Genomic DNA, 22733 nt, shown 5'->3' on the forward strand with positions numbered 1-22733 from the left:
TTTTTGTTTTCACTGAAGTCAATGATTTTTATTTTTAAGGATGCTGTATGTAAGAATGAACTTTGTATTAAAACAAAGGTCAATACTTTACAGTTTAAGAAACTTTACATATGTACATAAATTACACATCAGGAATGGTTTTAAAGCTCAAAATGAGTGGTGAGAAAAGTCTATTTTCCTTCCATTAGAATCTTGAACTCTTTTACGCTGTGATCATTTGCAACAGTAACAGCATGATCTAGGGCTCGGATACTTGCCAGAAGCTTTATGATCTGTTTGATGTGCTCCCTAAAAAAGAGACAAGAGAAGTCAATACAGAAACAGAACCATCAATGACATGGATTAATTTTCCAACAGAAGACTACATTATGGAGCCATATATTTCATATTCCTGTTGCAGATTTATTATATTTACTTAATGAAGGTAATGCAACAGATTTCTTAAATGCTGGGAAAAAGCAGAAGGACAGAAGATATAAATCAGAATCTGCTATGAAAACAAGATAATCACATGTTTCTCTTTCAATACAAATTTTTACCAAATTATCATTTCACCTGGTGAAGAAAGTTCTTTTAAATCTAAATAAACTTAAATCCCAAACGATTACACTCAACCACAGGACCATACCAGGACTGTTCGTTCCGTGCTGTTGCTGTTCCCATAGCATGCCCAGTTACTTGGCCAGCAGTAACGTGTCTAATGCAAACTTTTAATGAAGCTGATCACTGGATTCAAGTAAAATTACTCTTGGACCTCAGGCAAAACAGGTTCCTCTAGCTTGTTGTGTAAATAGTCAGAACTTCTGAACTGTACACAAAACACAGTTTGCAGTTTCGAAGCCACGACGCAGGAATCAGCAACGTGCTCACGAGGTGAAACAGTCGTGGTAGCTACAAAATTTGGCAGAATCACAGAATGCTTTGGGTTGGAAAGTACCTTAAAGCTTCTCTCAGTCCAAGCCTTTGCCATGGACAGGGACAGCTTCCAGCAGCCCAGGCTGCTCAGAGCTCTGTCCAGCCTGGCCTGGGGCATTTCTAGGGACAGGGAGCTGCTCTGGGCATCCTGTGCCAGGGCCTCAGCAGCTCCACAGCCAAGAACTCCTTTCCCAGTATCGAACATAAACATCTCCTCCTTCAGGTTTAAAGCCACTCCCCCTTGTCCTGACAATATCTGCTCATATAAAAAGTGCTTCTCCCCACTTTTTATAAACCCTCCTAAGAATCAAGGACATTAAGTAGTAGTGCAAAATATATTACCAGTGTTTCAGTGTTTTCAGCAGTTGCTACTTTCAGACACCTTAAAAATATTAATTTCCAACATGTGAATTCAAAGAAGTTTCCAAAGACACACAACAGGATGGAGATAGTTACCCATGTTTGCATGCATTGGCAAAATAAATCAAATAACAAGACCTGCAACCACTTTAACTCAAAATAAGTTACCTTGCATTTCTCCTCTCTACATCAGAGCAACCAATGCTGTTTCTGTAAATTGTATCAGCCAGGTGAACAAGGTACCTACAGAAGTTTTCTAGCTGAGATATAGTCTTGTCTCCTGTTAGGTTAGTGAACCACTGCTTAGGGAAGCAAGCAATTACCTACGAAAAACATGAAAAAGCAAGTTAAACCCAATGTAACAAAGTTTTTAAAAGCTACGTAATATGACTTGTGAAGTTTGCCCAATAAGACTGCAGGGACAAGGCCCAACTGAGCGAAAAAATGAGAAAACTACAAAAAACCCCCCACCAAAATCCAAGCAGTAAAGCACTGAAACCCACAGTATATCTAATCCATCTACAGGCATAAGCCAGAGAAGGTCCTTTCTTTAGTCTTTCTTTAGTATACTAAAAAACTAAAATCTATTTTTCACTGACTACAGTTTCTGAGGTGTCAAAGCCAAGATTTCATAGGCAACATCAAGTTTTAACTGTATTTTCCTTTCAGTTGAAATCCATTACATGAAACATTGCTTGATTTATACTTACACTTTGAGCTTTCTGAATGCTGTCCTCTCCATACTCTGAGTTTTGAAAAGCCATAAGAATGTACCTATTTAGCAACCCATCTATGGACAGCTCCTGGAGAGTTTTTTTTGAAAGGATTCCATACCACTGGAGAAAGTTTCCCAATAACTGAAAACACAACGCAGGGAAAAGAACTATTCCAAAATGTATTGAAACAAGAGTTGATCAAACACTTCAAACATTTTAAAATATTTTAAATGTTCTGCAAACCTATTCAGAATACAGTTTCCCTTGCTGCTGCAACTTAAATAGAAAATTCCAGAGAAGAGTTCTGTCTTTGTGATCATGGAGAGCAGTTGTTCAAATCAACATCAGCCCCTACTTTTTGGATTTGCTGGGAGTTAATTTTCTTCACAGTCTTTTATTGGAAATAAACTGACAGCCACAGCTTTGAGCTCTCCCATTCCCCAAAAATAGTATATTTTATTCTGACAAGCACAAGGATATAAAAACCTGGGGTGAGGACCCCACAGCATTCAAGCTGAAATGATGGTGCTTCCACCCGACAACCTTTTCAACCACAAAACCAACTAGGTTGGAAAAGACCTCTGAGATCAAGTCCACTCTTAGTGGAGACAAGATTCCGGTCGTGTCAACTCGACCAGAATATGGCGTGCCACATCCAGCTTCCTAAACACCTCCAGAGATGGGACTCCACCACCTCGTCAGGCAGTCCATTCCCATGGTTAACGATCCTTTCTGTGAAAAAATTCTTCCCAGTGTCCATCCAGAAGCTCTCCTGGCACAGCCTGAGGACATTTCCTCTGCTCTTGTCACTGGCTGCTGGGAGCAGAGCCAGATGCCCCTTGGCCACACCCCGCTGTCAGGCAGTGGTGAGATGCCCCTGGTGCTGTCCACCCCCTTCCCTGCCTCCTCTTCTGCAGGCCAAACAACCCCAAATCCCTCAGCTGCTCCTCACAGGACCATGCCCAGCTCTGTTCCTATCTCTGGACATGCTCCAGCCCCTCAATGGCCTTCCTGAATGGAGGGGCCCAGAGCTGGACACAACATTTGAGGTGTGGCCTCAGCAGTGCCCAGCACAGAGGGACAATCGCTGCCCTGCTCCTGCTGGATGCACCGTGGCTGCTACGCACAGGTGCCCTTGACCTTCTTGCCCACCTGGGCACATCTGGCTCACCTGGAGCTTCTGCTGACCTGCGCTCCCAGGGCCTTCCCTCCCTGCCCAGCCACGCTGCTCCCAGCCTGCAGCTCTGGGCTGGCCATGGACAAGGCACAGGGATTGAGCATTTGGCCTTGGTGACCCTTTTCCCACCGGCCTCGTCAGTCCAGGTCCCTCTGCAGAGCCTTCCTGCATTTGGCCTCGGTGACCCTTTTCCCACCGGCCTCATCAGTCCAGGTCCCTCTGCAGAGCCTTCCTGCCCTCCAGCAGATCACACTCCTGCCCAACTTGGTGCCTTCCACCAATTTACTGAGGCTGCACTCGATCCCCTCATCCAGATCATCAGTGAGGATATAAAACAGGACTGGGCCCAAAGGTGAGCCCTGGAGGACACCACTGAGCAATCGGCACACTGGGAAGAGGATACAGTTTGTTATCAAATACTAAGAGTCCAGAGTTGGAGCTTTTGCAAGAGAAGTTGAAGCAGCTTCCATCTACCATTTTCCACAAATTTGAGGAGGATTTTATTGCTACACTGTCTTAGACCAAAAATTTACTGGATGTACTTACTGACTTACCTTAACAGAGGACCAAAACTGACGTTGGAAAAACAAATATGGACCAGAGTTCTTGTTTTCTAAGATGCTGGAAAGTAAGAAATTTCTTTAATGAGCAACCAAGACCACACCTCTGTCTTGAATTTGCTGGCTTTTTCCTTCCAACATACAGTTTATTTCCATAAATATTCCCTTCCATCCTTCTTCTCTTTGCTAAATGCCCCCAGAAGGATAACAAAAGATCTCCTGTACCCAGGCACTGACCCACACTGGGAAGAAAACCTCCTAACTATTGACAGAACACGGTGAAATGCAAGGAAAGGTCTAACACCACAGTTGAAAGTAAACTTACTTTTTTGGATACAAGGGCATGAATACGTCATCATCCAGTGTTCTCCTCATTCTTAGCAACAACGCCTTTAAAAGCATCTGAAAGACGTAATATTTTTTCAGTGTCCAAGGCACTGCTTAATAGTTAAACACTCAGAAAGTGATTTTTAAAACAACAAAGAACACTTGTGACCATAACAATAAATACGTATACATATCTGAGTCCACAAATAAGTAGTCCTAAAGAAGTCTGTAATACTTAACAGAGCTGAAATTTGACACTTTCAATCAAAGCCTGAACTCAATATTGGTTCCTGCATTCACAGAAGGCAAGTAAAACAATCCAGTTTCCAGGCAAAACACTTAAAAAGATCTTTAGAAAGATCTAAAAAAGAGAAGACTGAGTATTTGTAGCCAACCCTTACAGCAAAACTGGAGACCAACAGGTCTTAGTACATCTAGTACATCTTTTTATCTCTAGTATCTATTTTTGGGAGGCTCCACTGAGTTTCTCATTTTAATTTATCACCATATTTTACTCCCCATAATCAGGCTGCAGAGCACCAAATAATTTAAAAATTCTTTTTCTTGCTGTATTTCCCAACATGAGGTATTAAAAATGTATTCAAATTCCTTAACTTATGCAACATATTTAAGGAAAAAAAATCCAACAACTTACTTGTGTATTTTTGTTTTCTGCATTCACCACTGAGGGATATCCCTCTATCAGTTTCTGTACAATTGCTACCATTCTAGATGTCTGTGTGGTAGAAAAGGGATCCCAGATGTTTTCAGAAATTACTGTAAGAGATTAAAGAATTACTCCACTTTACAAATACTCAAATACAAGTACTGAGACATCCACGCAATTATTTACAAAACAGTAAAATCTGAAAGCACAAAGAAGCATCAGACTCCACAACCCCTTCCATTTTCTCAGCCTATACCTGTTAATTTAGGGAGAACAACTCTCTCTACAATGGTAGGCAATAGTGAAATATCAGCATCATCTTTCACCTGCTCCTGCTCTTCACAGCCATAAAACAGCAATGACTCAAACCACAACATCGTTTCAAAATCTTGACACTTGCCCTAATGAGAAAAGAAGTGGGGTTAGATTGCTGAACAAGTCAAAATAGAAAATGTATTACGTATGCAAGTACAATACACTCACAAAACCAGCTTTAAAACACTCGGCCAAACGAACCAGTTTATTCTGCCAACACAGCCACTAGATGTAATGAAAAGAGAAAATGGCTGAAGCAAGAGTGATTTTTTAGCAGTTGTTGCCCCACAGATTTTAACTTCTACTCACACCTGAGCCAAACAAAAGCCCATAGATTAAGATACAAGTTGTAAGCACAGCTCAGTTATGCTGCATTATAAAATTATGCCTTCTGGATTTAAAACTCCTCTTCATGGGCACCTTGTAATTTTTCTACTTTAACAAAATGCTTACCACGAAGAGTGACAGAGAATAGTGAATACAGTTAGCCTTGACAATTCTGTATCATGACTTCAACTAACAGGAGCTTTGTCAACCTGAAAACTCAGAAATAGCATGGGGGAAGAGAGAACGCACAAAAATGTTTTAAATTTAACGAGGCCAGCTTTCTTAGATTTTTCCTTTGTTTAATGAAGTCAAACATGAAATGAACGACATTATTTTAATACTCTGAACTTTCTCTGAAGAGGACTCATGCCCCACCCCCCTCTGCACTTGGAGAAGAGGTGACAGAAAATCCCCTTCCGCAGATATTCTCTTGGTACTTAAGGAAAAAAAAAAAAAAGGACTTCTGAAAAAAGGAGGACCAGAGAGGGAGCCCAAAGCTGCGTGAACTGTTTGTCCTGGTGGCATCTGATGAAAGCAGACACATGCAGGCTGGACAATGAAGGTGTGCCAGGGATACTGGGCTGCTTCTCCCAGGTTCCCTACACAATAACTAAGCAGGAAGTGCTATGAGAGAGACTTGGAAACTGCCGTCCACAATTCTGCAGAGTACGGAGATGTACGTGAGAGACAGATCCATAACCTAGAGACACAGGTTATAATTCCATGGAAGGACACGCTTCTTAGTTCCACTTCTGATAAAACAGCGTTATTTGCAGTCACATTTTTCTCTGAAGTATTTCAAATACAAAATGTATTTCCACAGAACCATACGATGATTTGGGTTGGAAGGGACCTTAAAGATCACCTGGTTCCAACCCACTGCCATAGGCAGTTGTGGACCTTTTGGTCTGCACCACTTCTTGGGAAGGAACTGGCAACGTGCCAAACTGAACTCTGGTCTGCCAGAAACACACAGGATCAACCAGTCCAGGCACTCCTCAAAAAACCTTTGCCCCAGGACAGGTGCCCATGTGAGACTTCATCCCTTGAACACGCCTTTAGGAGAAGCACACACCAAAGGTGCAACTCACTTTGCTCTGCTCCATTAGGAAAGAATTGCCATGAAGCAGCTAACGTCCAAGCTTCCTGCAGAGAAGCTTACCTCCAAAGGAGTCCAGGTAAGCAGCTGAAGTCTGATTAAAGGGTTAAACAGCTTTGGTAAACAGAGGCCAATATAAGCATCCTTATAAGAAGCAAAGTACTTGGAGCGCCAAGCTTCAAACTGTGACTTAATGCAATCAATCGAGTAAAAGCTTTCCACAACATCTTCAAAAACTTTGCTGGATTCTTTCAATATACGATCTGGCAGGGTAGAAAAGGAACACGAAGTTAATCACCTGCTCTCTGTAATGCCTCTTTCAAGACATTCTTTGATGCTCACTGGCATAAGCTAATTTCCATAAACAAAACAAAAACCCCGCCGTCTTTAGAAGTTCTGTTACTCCTACCTCAAACACACAAAGCTACAAAAACACGAGCACATGAGCACTCTCCAACAGGCTGTGTTATCGCAGATCTCGCTTGAAGCACTTCACGGAAGGATTTTAAGTCACCAGATGTCATTAGGATGGGTGACACACAGGGCTGTATTCAGAGCGGATCTAACATCAAAGCTGGCCTTGCTTTGCATGGCAGTTTCAAACATCTGATATCCAGGCCCCTTCCAACTCAGATTATTCTGCATCTTTGATAATCCAAGTGCAAATACAGGAGGGCATCTCAGATAAGCCAACCGAACCGGCAGTTCAGACAGGGTGAGTCCTGGCAGACACCCTGCTAAAAATAAAATGCTGCCCACAACAGATCTGTCAGCACTGGGCAGTGACTACAGTCCTCTGGTGCCTTTTCTATTTCATTTCATTGACAGTACCAGTATTCTATGCAGTCCAGACCTTTTTCTCTGTGTATTATTTCCCTTCATCTTTTCTACTTCTCAGGATTAGTATCATTTTAATCAGTCGTATTTGCTGCAGCCACAGTTGTAAATGCTTGGTTCCAGCAGGAACACACAGTGAACACATCTCGTACACACAGCAGGCAGAGACAGGGCCGAGGGAACAGGAGTTATGTCATATAACCACACTTTTCATACTGGCATTAAGAAAAAACACTACATCTAAAGTTAGTAGGTCCAAAGTGCACTCCTCTGCTCCACTGCCACTTCTGGACTCACATGAGAGCTACAAACAAGAGCAAAAAAGCTTTACAAACACTATGCCAATTCAGAAACTGAAGCAATTTCTACAAAAAGCTTCTGCGTACATAAACTGCCAAGTTACCAAGTGCAATTCAGTCCTATTGAATCTAGATCATTTAATTTAGCAAAGTTAATTAGAGCACCTAACAACCCTGAACAATGGTTCTGTTTATCCAAGACCCCTCCCTGTACTCAGAAAATTAGTGTAATCATAAAATTGCAGTAAATCAGCCAGCAACTGAAGGTGTGGAAGCTGTCTGCACTTCCAAAGGACCTAACAGCTAGACATTCATTGAACTGCTTCTCTAGTATGTTCCTACTTCAGGTCTCCACAGTCACCTGCAGCAAGGACTTTGCCATTTATTACCTTCTCTGTGGGAAATGACCTCTTTATTTAAAACCTATCCTAGCATTTAATGTCACAGTCCCTAGCTCTCATACTGTGAAAAGTTGATATTGTTCTCCTACTTGAAGAGACCAAAACCATTCAATCCCTCCTCCAATGCAACAAAAGCAATTCTATGTATGTGATCCTTGCTGCCCTCTTCCTCCTCACTTCTTACCTGATTCTCTTTTAATCAGAGCAAATGCTAATTGTACTACAAGGTTTTTCAATGTTTGCATTCAACATTATTTTCTATCATTTGCAAACTTTGCCAGGCTGCAACAAGACTCTACAAAACTTTTGTCATTGCATTTCTAGACACTTATTCACAACTCCACTACTTGCTCGGAATCAAAAAAAAATTTTTTAAAACACTGAGGTTTACAAAATTTCACAAGTATAACAAACGTGTATTTCAAGAACGATAAATTATTTTACAAATTGGAAGGAAGGCTTACTGATGGTCCAAAAGCTTACTGCTTGCCAGCAAAAACAAATTTGAATTAATTAAATAGAATCTCACTAAGGATGGGCTATTCAAGTCAGCTGCAAGACACGCAACAGGTTGCTGATACAGGCTATTTTGGTCACATTGATGATTCAGGAATCAAAAGTTCCTAAACTCCTTCCAAAACATGAAGTATATAAACAGGGCTGCACTTGGATCAATTTTTTTTCCTGTCAAATATTTGGTATTTTTTTACATAAGAGAATTGGATTGTTCAGCCTGGAGAAGAGGTCTCGGGTAACTGAATTGTGGCCTTAGAGTACCTGAAGGGAGTCTGCAGGATGGAGAGGGACTATTTTACAAGGGCCTGGAGTGCCAGGACAAAGGAGAATGGCTTCAAACTGACAGAGGGCAGGGATAGATGGGATATTGGGAAGAAACTCTTCCCTGTGAGGGTGGGGAGGTCCTGGCATTGGTTGCCCACAGAAGCTGTGCCTGCCCCGTCCCTGGAAGTGTTCAAGGTCAGGTTGGACAGGGCCTGGAGCAACCTGGTCTAGTGGAAGGTGTCCCTGCCCATGGCAGGAGTTTGGAACTGGGTGGGCTTTAAAGCCCCTTCCAAGCCAGAGCATGCTGTGATTCTGTGATAAAGCTCGTGTAGCTTTTCTAACCTCGCTCCAAGTTGAAGTTGGTGATATCTGTTGAGGTTTCCTCATCATCACTGGAAAGGCCTTCGAGGTGATCTGCCATCTTCCCGGTCTGTTCTCTTGCTTGTCTACGGCGAGCTCTGGAAAGGACCAGCAGTGTAAACCAGCAGGATAAACCAGCAATAAACGAGCTACAGTAAAGCAGGAGACAGCAGCTGTTTCCCCATCTGAGCTCTGGAAAGGACCAGCAATAAACGAGCTACAGTAAAGCAGGAGACAGCAGCTGTTTCCCCATCTGTACAATGAATATGCCCCACTCGGGCTTGTCCTTTTCGCTCTAGGAAAGCCAAGCTGAAAAGAACTTTTACTGTGCTGCATTCCTCAAGCATTCCAAGCACTCTATTGCTGCCTCAAACAACGAAAAGAAACAAAACCAGCAGCGACCATATAGATCTGTGGAGTAGTTACTTTGCTTTCTTTTAGTGATTTTCCATCAGTACCATGGAATGTTCTGTACACTTTCACGATAAGCTGGGATGTATAAGAATACCCCTGTCCAGCATAGCAGCTGCAGTGTTTTCTTCCCTTGGCAGGGAAGAAGCAAGCACTGCTGCTCATGTTGGTATGTCACAGGAGACAGCTGTGTCTCCTAAAGGAGAAAAGAAATCTCATTCTCTACCTTCTGGCCTCTCTTTCTGCAGTTCGACGCTTGACTTGTTCTTGATAGATCACTCTGTCTCGCCCAAAAGAATCAAGATTTGGTGCCATAAGTGCTTTATCTGTAAAATTACATCGATGAAAATTAAAATGCTTATTATGATTCTATAAATGTGCTATAGGCAGTTTCATAAGAGACTTTTATCCACTTTTAAACTAAGTGTAATTTGAAATAGAAAGTTGAAGTATAAAAAAAAAAAGGGAAAAAAAAATCCCACAATAACCCCCAGAAGCCTGAATTCACGTGCAGAGGTTAAAACAGAAAGCAGTGGAGTTTGGAAGAATTTCCACTTGAATAGTTTTCAAATAGTCAAATAGTTTTCACCGTACTTCACTCTTACCCTTCTCACAATAGTGCCAAACTACATAAAAGTCATCAGTTCTAACAGAGATAGCTTAAATGAAATGTCCAAGAAAAAAAAAGCTTCCTTGCACAAACACATTCACCACATATTTTTTGAGAAGAAAACCAGCAAAAAAAAGCAGACTAGAGTGACTGGGGCAAGAATATACATTATTTCAGAGTTCTAGTCTTAGGAGTGTCTAAGCTTATATGCTTTAGGTTGCCTAAAGTTTAAACCAGATCAAAATCTACAGAAAGATGAACCATCTTCCCTCCTCTTTTCAAGCTCTGCTTATCTGTGTTCCTGGCTAGGCTATAGGAAACAACACAGCCAGAAGAGCAGAGAAGAGGCAGAAGCATTTCCAGTTCCTCCTTTCCTTTTTAAACAGCAGACTGAATGCTAGCCACTGCTCAAGGCCACCCGTTAAAGTATGAACATTAACGCTTCAGCAACAGCCTATCCAAACCTCAGGAATAAATGTACACATTCCCACCAAATCTCTTTACAAATTCATCATTTCAAGTATTAATGCTGATCCATGTCAGTATTCCAATTCAGTACTAAGAGCCTTCTGTAAACTTCCAGATAGTAAATAAGATCTCTCTGGAAAACCCAGCCTCAACAATGAGAACTGTACCCATTCTATCATTCAATTTCAGTATAAAAGAAGCCATTTTAAGTTTCTTTTAGGAAGCAGGTTTCTAATTCTCACAACAGTATTTTTCATGATCAAACTGTAAGTGATGCCTGGAACTCCAAATAACAGTCCTAGAAAGAATATGTATGCTAACCACTCTATAAAGGGATGACCAAATCTAAAACCCTAACACTTCATCATCTTCAGTGAGTTCTAGCTAATGGTGTTAACAAGATTTCATCTCTGGCAACTGTGGCAGAACAGGGAAATGCCACTGATTAAAGAATTTTACATCAGTAACAGGATAGAAAGACATTTTTAAAAATGGGAAACTCTCTGACGCACAAAGAAGATCCCTATTAATAGGATATTTCATCCTTTGATTTAATATGCTGAATAAAACCTCCTCCAAGAAACATGTGTCTCCATCCAAGTTAACATTTATGCTTTTGTAGAGTTTCACACACGGAAGAGCAATCACCGTAGGAAACCTCCTCAGTGAGAATCCCCCATCCACAAATTCAGAGTCAGCAGGAATTTTAGCTAGCTATTCTTAAGCTGTATTTTATACAGGGTCACTGTATTAGTCTGATTAGTCTTCCAGTTCTTTAATTTACCAGTTAGGTAAATAGTAAATAGTCTCAAATACTTTTATACTGGCTACAAAACACAACATTAGATAGATGTCTAGCCCAATACTTAGAGGCTTTATACAGTTAACTGTACATGTTAAATGACATTTATAGATTCAGGAAGGTTAAAATAAATTTTTAAGAAGTCCTGATGTAAGAAGAAAATGGGGAGTCACATACTCCCACTACACCCACAGCCACCACGCACACTTTTTTAGTGCTAGGAAGGAGAAAATTTAGTTAAGTGAAACAGAAAGGAGAGACGAAGTCAGAATTACAGTGGTTTCGAGTTTAAAACAAAACAGATTAGAGAAGTTTCATCTAAATTGGCTTCTACTCATATCAAGAGTAAGAATAAACTTTAATAAGACAGTCATACATTAAACATTTACATTTCAATTAAGTCATACTAAGTAAACAAGGTTGTTTAATGAATAATAAAAACCTTCAAGATGGACTGACTTGAATGGCTTGAAAACTCCGAAGATTCATCTTTAATATCATCTTGTCGTCTTTGGACAAGGCGGGCAGCTCGCTGTTTGTACAGCTGGTGCATTGCAGATTCCAGCTCGTTAATCAGAGGCACCTGTAAAAATACAACACACCACGTAATATCCAGATCCGGGGCTGCTCCGCTTCTGGGGTGCCAGTCTATTCCAGAGCAAAAGGCTGTCACTGTATTCCCAGCAGCACAGAGCTTCTGGGGTGCCAGTCTACTCTGGAACAAAGGGCTCTCACTGTGCTCCCAGCAGCACAAAGCTTCTGGGGTGCCAGTCTGCTCCAGAGCAAAGGGTTCTCACTGTGCAGCACAGAGCTTCTGGGGTGCCAGTCTACTCTGGAGCAAAAGGCTGTCACTGTGCTCCCAGCAGCACAGAGCTTCTGGGGTGCCAGTCTACTCCAGAGCAAAAGGCTGTCACTGTGCTCCCAGCAGCACAGAGCTTCTGGGGTCTATCTGGAGCAAAAGGCTGTCACTGTGCAGCACAGAGCTCAGGTTCTGGGGTCTATCCGGAGCAAAAGGCTCTCACTGTGCTCCCAGCAGCACAAAGCTTCTGGGGTGACAGTCTATCCAGAGCAAAAGGCTGTCACTGTGCTCCCAGCAGCACAGAGCTTCTGGGGTCTATCCGGAGCAAAAGGCTGTCACTGTGCTCCCAGCAGCACAGAGCTTCTGGGGTGCCAGTCTACTCCAGAGCAAAGGGTTCTCACTGTGCTCCCAGCAGCACAGAGCTTCTGGGGTGCCAGTCTACTCCAGAGCAAAGGGTTCTCACTGTGCTCCCAGCAGCACAGAGCTTCTGGGGTGCCAGTCTATTCCAGAGGAAAGGGTTCTCACTGTGCAGCACAGAGCTTCTGGGGTGCCAGTCTACTCTGGAGCAAAGGGTTCTCACTGTGCTCCCAGCAGCACAAAGCTTCTGGGGTCTATCTGGAACAAAAGGCTGTCACTGTGCTCCCAGCAGCACAGAGCTCAGGTTCTGGGGTCTATCTGGAACAAAAGGCTGTCACTGTGCTCCCAGCAGCACAGAGCTTCTGGGGTGCCAGTCTATCTGGAGCAAAAGGCTCTCACTCCCAGCAGCACAGAGCTCAGCTTCTGGGGTCTATCTGGACCAAAAGGCTCTCACTGTGCTCCCAGCAGCACAGAGTCCTGCCGGTTACTCATTTGGATCATTTGCACCAGGAGATAGTTCAAGGTGTGGAAAATGCACACATTGATGTTGGCAGCTTTCAGTCACAACAAGAGCATTCTGAAAGCAGCTTCCGTGGCTTGAATGAGCCAGACATCCTATTTAGAGAGTGAAATGCTCTTGCCAGTCCTCCTGCTTTCCCTACCAAACGTGTTATGTGTTGTCTAATGGTCTGCAATTCTCAGACATCGATTATTTCCTCTCTGCCTTTAAACAAGAATGTAGAAGTATTCTGTGCTTTAGTGACAAAATAACGTGACTGTGTGCAGTGAAAAAAAACACCCATCAATCTAACTGAAGCCAGCAGCTCTCACTCTTAATAGTATATGCTGAAATATTACTGAAATAAAATCAAACACTGCATAACAGCTAATTCCAATCAGTCAAATACTCCTCTAGCTTACCACTCAAATTAAAATAGTACCACTTGTGCAAGTTATGTATTAAGTATAATCTTGAATTAACAGGTAGGTCAGGTCAGATCTGTCACTTTCTTTTTCTTTAGTGAACTATTTTAGGAGCACCTCTGACAAAAATATATGATATTATGACAGCCCAGAATTTCCTGACATTAAATAGCAGGTTCACTGCTCTTTTTTTTTTTTTTTTTTTTCTGTCTGGGAGAAGTTAAAATTAGATCATTATAAATACTCAAATGCAAACCAGAAGTTTTCACAATCTCTTAATTTGGAAAGGCAAGTCCTTTTGCTATGAATACTTCAACCATGTCCTCCTTACCTCTGAGATGTATGCTTACTCCACAGTCTTCCAGCCTTTTATATTTCATTGCTGCCTACCAGCCAAGATTTTTTTATTCAAAACAAACCATAAAATCAGAAATTGTTTCCTGATGTATTTTAGAATGTGACTCAGCAGCTACAGAAGCAGCTCCTTCAGTAAAATGTCAAACTCTGAGTTTATAGCTACAGGGCCATTTCAGCTCCCTGTGACTGACACACACACATCAGAGAAGGAAAAGGTATTGGCTTTGTGGGATACACCGGGCTCCGGGGATTAAAACGAAAGCAGCTCTGCACCAACTCAAAATATGCACACCTTTCTCTTGGAGAAAAGAGCAGAGAGAAAGACAAGGAGGGAATAAACTTCCAAGTGCTGGAAGTTTATATTCGGAATTTAAGACAGTTCTGAAAACAGAAATAACAGTTTTAAAATACTAGTTTTACTGCAGTTTACCATAGAAAATATTGCTTTTTCTCTTAAGCGTGTGGAGGAAATTCTAAGATTGAAAAGTTAAATAATAATTTTCCAAAGCATCCCTAGCGGTTCTTTCTGTAATTTTCTCAGGATTAAAAAGAAACCTAGTGATGTACTCAGATATATGAATCCACTCAAAGGTTTCCCATTTAGAATACAAGAGACTTAGAACCCCTGTTCTTCTCTAATCAATACTGTGGTTAATGAGTGGCTGATAATTTCACTGACTGCTAGAAAGTTACGGCCTTCATTCCCTGTTTTGTTTAGTCACTACTTTAAATTCTGTGTTTTCAAGGTGATTTTTTATTCCCTTTCCCTGCATACAGTAGAAGAGGAATAGCAGAAAGGTCTCGAACCATTTAGGTCACAGGGATAATTCTGACACACAGAGCATGTTTTGGTAATTCACTTCCGCAGGTAAAGTAACAGTTCATTTACTCGTGCTGTTAAAGGTATGCCCAGAACAATTAAATCTTTCTGTGTCCGCTATATGTTCCTACATTCAAAATGCAAACGTGTCACTGAGGCTCCCCGGCCTTCTCAGAAAGCCTAATTTTGACAGTAATTACTTCTGAAGGAAGTAATTGCAATCATCTACTCTATAGGTTTTCTTATTTATGAGGGAAAAAAAGGTATTACACTGGATTTGACCTTTCTAGTGCTTGTTTCTAAAATGTGTGTAATAGCTGTCTTGTTATACTCTCTGCTGAGCTTTAGGGATGGGTAAAGTGATCCTAAAATCCATCCTTAAAGGTGTTTTCATATCTGTATGTATATAGATATACGTATATACACATACAGTATTACGATTGCACACATACATATCCTCATGCATCTAATGATAACTGCATACATTATTGCAAATAATAACAACACTTGAAACAGGAGCAGTCAGGGCCACAGGTTCTACAGAAAAGCTGAAGGCAATTTATCTCTACACTTACAAGATTAGACCAACTTCCTGTCCTACTGCATTTCATTTAAATAAAAACTGATACTGATTTGATTACTTGACTTTGTCCTCTTCCAACACCTCCTTTTTAGAAAACTTTTCAGTGTCCTGTGGGCTACTAGTTCTGAATTCGATGGTACTTTTGTCATGCTGAAAGCACTGAATTCCAAACCACGTTATCTGGACAAATAATATCAAAATAAAATGAAATAAATGCTCCTGTTAGACTGACCACATCAGCTGCTGCTTTTGCAACGCACTTTACACACAAGTACAGCAGCAGCCTCCACCTGAAACCAGCAAAACTCTGGGAATGCCCCTGAGGAGCCTGAGATGATAAAAATCACATCTTAGGAGTATTGGAACGTAATAGATTGTGCTATCCAGGAGAACCTCCAGACAGGGTTTCTAGTTACAAAATAATTGAACAAAAGGTCTTTAGAAAGCAAACACTGAACAGAGACTGAAAAGATATTGAACTTGACTTCTGAAATACAAATTTATCTCAGAGTAATAATGTAAAAACTTATCTTTAGTAGAAATTCGGCCATCTAGTTAACCAGCGCTGCCAGAGCTGCTTAGGAAAGGACCTTTATTAATATTCAACAGCTAATGCTACTCCAGGCTCAGGAATATGGCTTTGAAGTGAACAATCAGTTGTAACCAGTTAGTTACACTCATCAATCAGCCGGATTAATTAACCGCCCCACACTTCCTGGGTTTCCTCATGACTTAGTTACTCCTCACTTTTCCAGGATGAAGACTGACTCTCCCAATTCCACTAACAGTGGAATTAATTCATTAATGTCTAACCCATCAGCACCCAAAATGCTTTTCCACTCCTCTCCCACAGCTAACTGGATAGGCAAGCAGTAGCTTAAAACTGCTCAATTATTCTCACAAGGTATTAAGAAATTAATACACTACTACTGTGTTCGAGACAGAAGATGATGAAGAAATAGCCAATATACTGCTAACTGAATTCTACAGCGTGAGCCTAATTTGTATATATATGGATATCCTGTGTGTGCCTAATACTTGTGTATGTGTATATATATATACAGTTTCTATTATATTTACAACAAAGGAAGTAATCAAAGCACAGTGCATAACATATGAAAAAAGACTAAGTTTGTGACTTAGAGATGCATAAAAGTATCACACTACTACATGAAAGAAATATCTTTTTACATGTGGCTGTCTTTGAACTGCTGTGCTAGTTTAAAAACTTCTCTCCTTCAGACTCCAGAGCTGTACCAAGAAACATCTGGCAGGAAGAAGTTTTATAAAAACAAAGAAAATACAAGTCTCTGTTACTGTGTATAGCAAGCACTCCAGAAAGTAGCATATGCTTATCATAATTCAGCCCTTACTTTTGCTGACCTGATATCCAGCACAAGTAAAAAGGAGCATCTGGGTAAAGTTGAAATGCCAAAGTATCTACCAAAATCCCGAAGACAAAAAACCTGCAAGTTTTTAGGCAATCTGAAGTCAGTGAGCTGGGGGGAGGGATTTCTGATAATCAGCTTAGCATGATAAAAAGTTCTTTTCAGTCCTCAAATAACCAAACCTTTTGAAGAATATGCTCTCAAAGGACTTTTTTCAAAAACAGAGCAAGGTGTGGTGTTTGGCACGTAATAAGATTTTTTTGGTTTTTTGTGTGTGTGTAAAGAGATTAATGTTTTTGCATCCTTACCTTTTCACTGAAACACTCAAGCAAGTCTTGGACATACCCTCGCATTTCTTGCAAAAACTTATACCGTTCACCAATACCCCCAGAAGACCCTTCTAATCTCTGAATTGCCTTGGCAGAGTCCTCTTGGCTTTGCTGATGTTTCTCATACTGCTGCCGATTAGCTCTGTGCATTTCTTTCATAGAGTCCAACCTGAAGGGCAATGGATAAACAGTAAATTTACATCCCAAAGTCTGCCTACTTCAGACCATTGAGACATCAAACAGACAGTACAGCCTAAGGACTGAGCCTATATATGAGAAATTTTGCAAAGACATTCCCAACCTTTGATACGTCACCTCCTCCCCTCTCTCCAAGACAAACTCTCTGGCTGGACTGTGCTGAGTGCACTGTGCTGGCTGCTGCCACAGACTGTCACAGCAGCTGGCAGCACACAGGACAGTCCAAGGCTGTCCCCATGAAAAGCAGCTCACACAGTCTGGGGGTGCACGGGAACTAACAGCTCACACAGAGCCTTCTTTTGCCTCTAACCTGATTCACTGTCAAAGGCTGCAGCACTACAAGGGGCGTACAAACCAATTCTGAAGACATGTGAAGTGCAAGCTTTTCATTACATATGATTTCTCATTGCAATTGTGCTGTTCGTTCCGTATCTTTTGCATACCTGACAAGCAGATTACAGTGTTTGAGCAAAAAAATCCCTGTAAACACTAAAAATTAAATTCTTTATCTACTGAAGGGGAAATGATTCACAGTTTAAAGGAATGCAGCTTGATACGCTAAACACCTCACTGGCCTTTCATTTCTTCACTCTAAGACTTCAGTGTCCAGAAGATGCAACTCAGATCTCTCTTCAACCAGATCAATGGCCTCACATTTAAAGTTTCACTTCCAGAGAAGCAATCCAAGGAGATTTTCGAACCAAGTGTCAGTGTCATCTTCACTTACAGCTTTTTGATTTGCCTTTTTTTTTTTTAATGGATGTGCCAGTCAGTACTTTTCCAGCGATGAAACTCTGTGTTTGCTCACCGAGACTAAAAGACACCTGAGGAACAGAAACCTACGGGACAGTTCTTTAAGTCTAAAAAGATGGTCTGTCCTACCTGTCTTTAAGCTGTTTCTTTACCAAATCAATAGTAACAGGAGTCATCTCATTACTGGGAGTTTTGAAAGGAACTGTGTTATCTGTTTTTTGAGCCTTTGTTTCCGATGATCCGTAAGCAGCGTAGGTGTACGGAATGCCATACGATGAACCATAAGACAGTGTCTGGTAAGTGTTTTGGTAGTACACATTATTCACTTCTGCTGGCTGACTTGGCTGAACCTAGAAGCAGAGGAAATGCAGTTGTACTGTAGAAGGCTTTAAAGAAAGGGGAAACTTTTCTACACATCTTAAATCAAAGTGAAAAATGTAAGCAGATACGGTTACAAAATGTAATTATCAAGGGATTTAAGCATCCAATATCTAAGGTAGAAGAAACAAATGCCCTCAAGAAGGTAAATGGACATTCTTAGTATCAATACCATTCTCAATACTTACACTATTTCTCTTTAAAGAGCACCAGAATTTACAGACCTAATTTCTCAAATGAAACAGCCTTCTGTAAACGACTCGAGTTTGTAAAGGATTTAGCCAATACTTGCAGAAACAGTTTTGTGTAACAGTGCACGATTATATACATGCCTGGGGTATGTTGATTCCTTTTCGTATCTGCTCTTGCTCCCATCTACTGAGTTCTTCATCTTGCTCCCCTGCCACTAGAGCTTCATCATCGCTTCCCTCAATACCTTCACACAAGTCAAAAAAGAAGGTAATTATTAGTGCTAGGGTGACTTTCTGATGCTGGTATCCCCGGTCGTGTGTTCTGTCTGTGCTGTACAGTGAGTTCTGTGCCTTTAATGCTGGCTCTGAGAGCAGAGCAAAGAACGAAGAAGCGCCAGGTTTGTTTTGAGAGCAGCTCTTCTCCTGCACACTCCTCTCTCTCCGCACTGTGTTTGTCTGAAGCACAGACCCGTGCCTGGGACACAGATCTTGTTTTGCTTTTTAGTTAGTTTAGCTAGCTAGGGCAGAGAAGTTCCCTAGACTGTTTTTTTCCTTTTTCTTGGGATTCTCTGAATCTGCTCTGCACTGAAAATCCCAGAGAAGCACCAAGGGCTTGCACCTGTGACCCACCTGGCCTAGACCTCCAGAGGGACTGAGACTGATAAAGAACTGAGTGAGCTGAGCCACTCACAGCAAGGATTTTCTCAGGTTTACCATCTCTGTTCAGAGCAGCGAGAAGTTTCATTGTTTCATATTATGAATTCTTTATGCTTGTGAGCATTTTGTTGTTAAATAAATCAGTTTTTTCCCTTTTTCTCCAAAGAAGTTCTTTTCCCAGACCGGCTGAGGGAAGGGCCTTTTGAGTTTGCTTTCCAGAGGGACCCTATTCAAAAGTTTCCTCCTAGATTTGCCCTAAACCAAGACAATAATGCATACGGGCCACAGATTCAAACACATGAAGCCATGGCTCAGTGAGAACGTCTCAGAGCACCTCCCTTTCCTCTTTCTGAGGAATTAAGGACACTGGCCTGTGCGTTGTTAGCACAGGGGTTCCACCTGGGAGATCCAATGGGAAAATTTGCAATATACTGCTAATAAAATCCTCTTACGTCTAACTCCTTTTCCAAAAGGTTATTTTACCTGCTTGACAGCAAGAAGAATTCTATAGCAAATGTTTTTCTTTTCACAACTATGTACTTCCTAAAAACAGAGTACAGGAAAAACAAGAATTGATCCTTAGTATCAGTTTCTATCCCAGTCAGCAGTGTGCACAGAACACAGTTTTGTGCTCAAAATTCTACAAGCACATTCCATTATGTAGTACTTTTCTTCAGAAATGTTATGCAGCTCCAGACTGTTTGGAAAACATGCTGTTTAAAAATGCTGAGTAGGAGTACTCGCAGTGAAAACAGTGTGAATATTTATCAGCTGACCTTCCAAAAAAGGGTTTACCTATTTCCTCAGCAATCTTTTGCCTTTGGGATTTCTCCTTCACTGTAAAAACTATCCTCCTCTTCTCGTCATCATCTTCATCATCACTGGCATCATTTTCATCTTCTCTAACAAGGCGGCTTTTACCTGGTTCATTGTCAACAGGGGTAAAGTCTCCAAGTTCACGAGCCATTTGTCGCTTTTTCCTAGCGGCATGAATAAAAGCAGCATCTGGAATTTCTCCTAGAGATAAAGGGATGCATTGTTAAACCACTGCTGCAACAAAACAGGTGTTACAGTTTCTTACTGTTCATCTCTGTCACCATACCAAATCTTCTCTGCATACAGAAAAAAATGTGAGAGGAAACAAATCCATGCTCACAAAAAATATATGCAAGCAACTTAGATGCTAAACATGTCAGCTTTGTGACCAGAAACCCTCCAAGTTTGGATCCAAAAGTCTGACTCTGCTTCCAGCAGCTCATGTCCTAATCTCAGAAACCTGCTCCCATGGGAAATAATCTTAAAGAAGAGGAAGTCCTTTACAGGAGCTGACTATTGCAAAGGCAGGAAGAAAAGGAGCTGCATAACTGTGTCCCTTCCTGTCCCAATAGTGCTTCCAGCTCTTCTGATTTTGGGGGAATAAAAAGCATCAACCATTGCAACAGGCAGTCATCAGTCAGAGATTAAGAGAACACTAAATCACACACAGTTCATATACAGAAGATTGTACAATCAAAGGGACACGGGAAAAGCGTCAGACCTAACTGAAAACTCTAAAATCTGCAGCACAAAACTTCATGCAACTTACATAAGTCATATAAATCAACGTGTGGACCCAGGACATCCGTCTGCTATTTGGGGAGCAGACTATCATAATTAGCAAACTAGTTTCAAAAATATTTTCTCAAAGTGATTTCTTTAGCCTCGAAGCCTGACTAGAACCTCAGTATACAAAACAGGATAGAAAAATATTTCAGACATCTTGCAGATTCATAATTGAAACATTTGAATTAAAGAAGAGATTTTAACTGAAAGCAGTTAAATCTCACGTGAAGTCACCTATTCCAAATCTAGATCTTCTCGCGGTTTGGCATCTGCTTGAGAGACAAATCCCTGCTTCTGCCATTAGGATGAAGCTTTCTGCAGCAAAACATTTTCTCTCATAAGCCTTGTAAAACTGACACCTTTACAAAATAGCAGTTTTTTGAACTCTCAGATGCGAAATTTTTGGAAACTATTTCCTAATTTCTCACATACATTAGTCTGCTGTAAACATTGGCTAAATCGCTTTGTAACTTACGAGACGTATTACAAAAACCAACCTGGGCGGAGAACATTCAGTGATGACAGAGCACTTGAAAAAGTACCACCAGCTTTTGTTTTTTCTTCTTCCTTTTCACTTTCAACTTCCATTTCTTCTTCACCATGCTCACTATTTGCAGTCCCATCTTCTTGGCCTATATCCTTATTCTGTCCTGTCTTTTCTAGTGGTGCTTCAACTGATAAGACAGCAAAGTCCATCTTTTATTCCTTTTATAAAGACCACTCAGAAGGGTTGTTTTTAAAGATATAACAATCAAAAGTGAAAAATCAAATTAAAATGTTAAATAATTTGTTGTTTGAGATCTAGGAAAATACACTTTCTTAACTGTGATTAAATCACTGACATCCCCTCAAAATAAAACGTGACAAGGTAGGCCCCACTGACCACTCTCCGTATTGTCAAGTGTTCAGAACGCGGGGGAACTCAGCCTTGGCAAAGCCTCTCACACACACAGTGAGAGAGCACCACCTATGTCACACCAAACCTTTCCACGAGAGCCACTGACTGCAGAAGAACCCTTCATTCTCCTCCTGGGCTACACCCTGCATTGGGTGAGGAACACACAGACAAATAATGTGTAAAAAATGCACGTCAAACCCAGCTACCCAGTGCAAGCTGCACATATCTGGGGTTTCAGACTCCAGAATCCAGGCCAGTGCAAGCTGCACATATCTGGGGTTTCACACTCCAGAATCCAGCTACCCAATGCAAGCTGCACATATCTGGGGTTTCACACTCCAGAATCCAGGCCAGTGCAAGCTGCACATATCTGGGGTTTCACACTCCAGAATCCAGGCCAGTGCAAGCTGCACATATCTGGGGTTTCACACTCCAGAATCCAGGCCAGTGCAAGCTGCACATATCTGGGGTTTCACACTCCAGAATCCAGGCCAGTGCAAGCTGCACATATCTGGGGTTTCACACTCCAGAACCCAGGCCAGTGCAAGCTGCACATATCTGGGGTTTCAGACTCCAGAATCCAGGCCAGTGCAAGCTGCACATATCTGGGGTTTCACACTCCAGAATCCCAGTGCAAGCTGCACATATCTGGGGTTTCACACTCCAGAATCCAGGCCAGTGCAAGCTGCACATATCTGGGGTTTCACACTCCAGAATCCAGGCCAGTGCAAGCTGCACATATCTGGGGTTTCAGACTCCAGAATCCCAGTGCAAGCTGCACATATCTGGGGTTTCACACTCCAGAATCCAGCTACCCAGTGCAAGCTGCACATATCTGGGGTTTCAGACTCCAGAATCCAGGCCAGTGCAAGCTGCACATATCTGGGGTTTCACACTCCAGAATCCAGGCCAGTGCAAGCTGCACATATCTGGGGTTTCACACTCCAGAACCCAGCTACCCAATGCAAGCTGCACATATCTGGGGTTTCACACTCCAGAATCCCAATGCAAGCTGCACATATCTGGGGTTTCACACTCCAGAACCCAGCTACCCAATGCAAGCTGCAC

The 22733-nt window shown here is 41.6% G+C and overlaps 1 protein-coding gene across 2 annotated transcripts in view; it reads right to left on the minus strand.

Annotated features, from left to right (window-relative positions):
- Positions 1–22733, minus strand: part of PAXBP1 (PAX3 and PAX7 binding protein 1) — a 25640-nt gene continuing 2907 nt past the window's right edge. The window contains exons 3-18 of one of the 2 annotated variants that reach the window (XM_063393608.1): positions 21265–21441; positions 20087–20182; positions 18650–18753; positions 18069–18289; positions 16968–17157; positions 11891–12014; positions 9778–9877; positions 9123–9238; positions 6527–6726; positions 4979–5123; positions 4711–4832; positions 4054–4130; positions 3723–3789; positions 1986–2132; positions 1444–1598; positions 1–288 (exon numbers count right to left, since the gene is read on the minus strand). In XM_063393608.1, the coding sequence (XP_063249678.1) occupies positions 171–288; positions 1444–1598; positions 1986–2132; positions 3723–3789; positions 4054–4130; positions 4711–4832; positions 4979–5123; positions 6527–6726; positions 9123–9238; positions 9778–9877; positions 11891–12014; positions 16968–17157; positions 18069–18289; positions 18650–18753; positions 20087–20182; positions 21265–21441 (2159 nt within the window). In that variant the 3' untranslated portion in view covers positions 1–170. Of the gene's footprint in view, positions 289–1443; positions 1599–1985; positions 2133–3722; positions 3790–4053; positions 4131–4710; positions 4833–4978; positions 5124–6526; positions 6727–9122; positions 9239–9777; positions 9878–11890; positions 12015–16967; positions 17158–18068; positions 18290–18649; positions 18754–19960; positions 20183–21264; positions 21442–22733 lie in introns of both variants that reach the window. The other variant, XM_063393607.1, reaches the window with a different exon arrangement.

This window comes from Prinia subflava, chromosome 3 (assembly GCF_021018805.1).
Source record: "Prinia subflava isolate CZ2003 ecotype Zambia chromosome 3, Cam_Psub_1.2, whole genome shotgun sequence".
Classification (NCBI taxonomy): domain Eukaryota; kingdom Metazoa; phylum Chordata; class Aves; order Passeriformes; family Cisticolidae; genus Prinia; species Prinia subflava.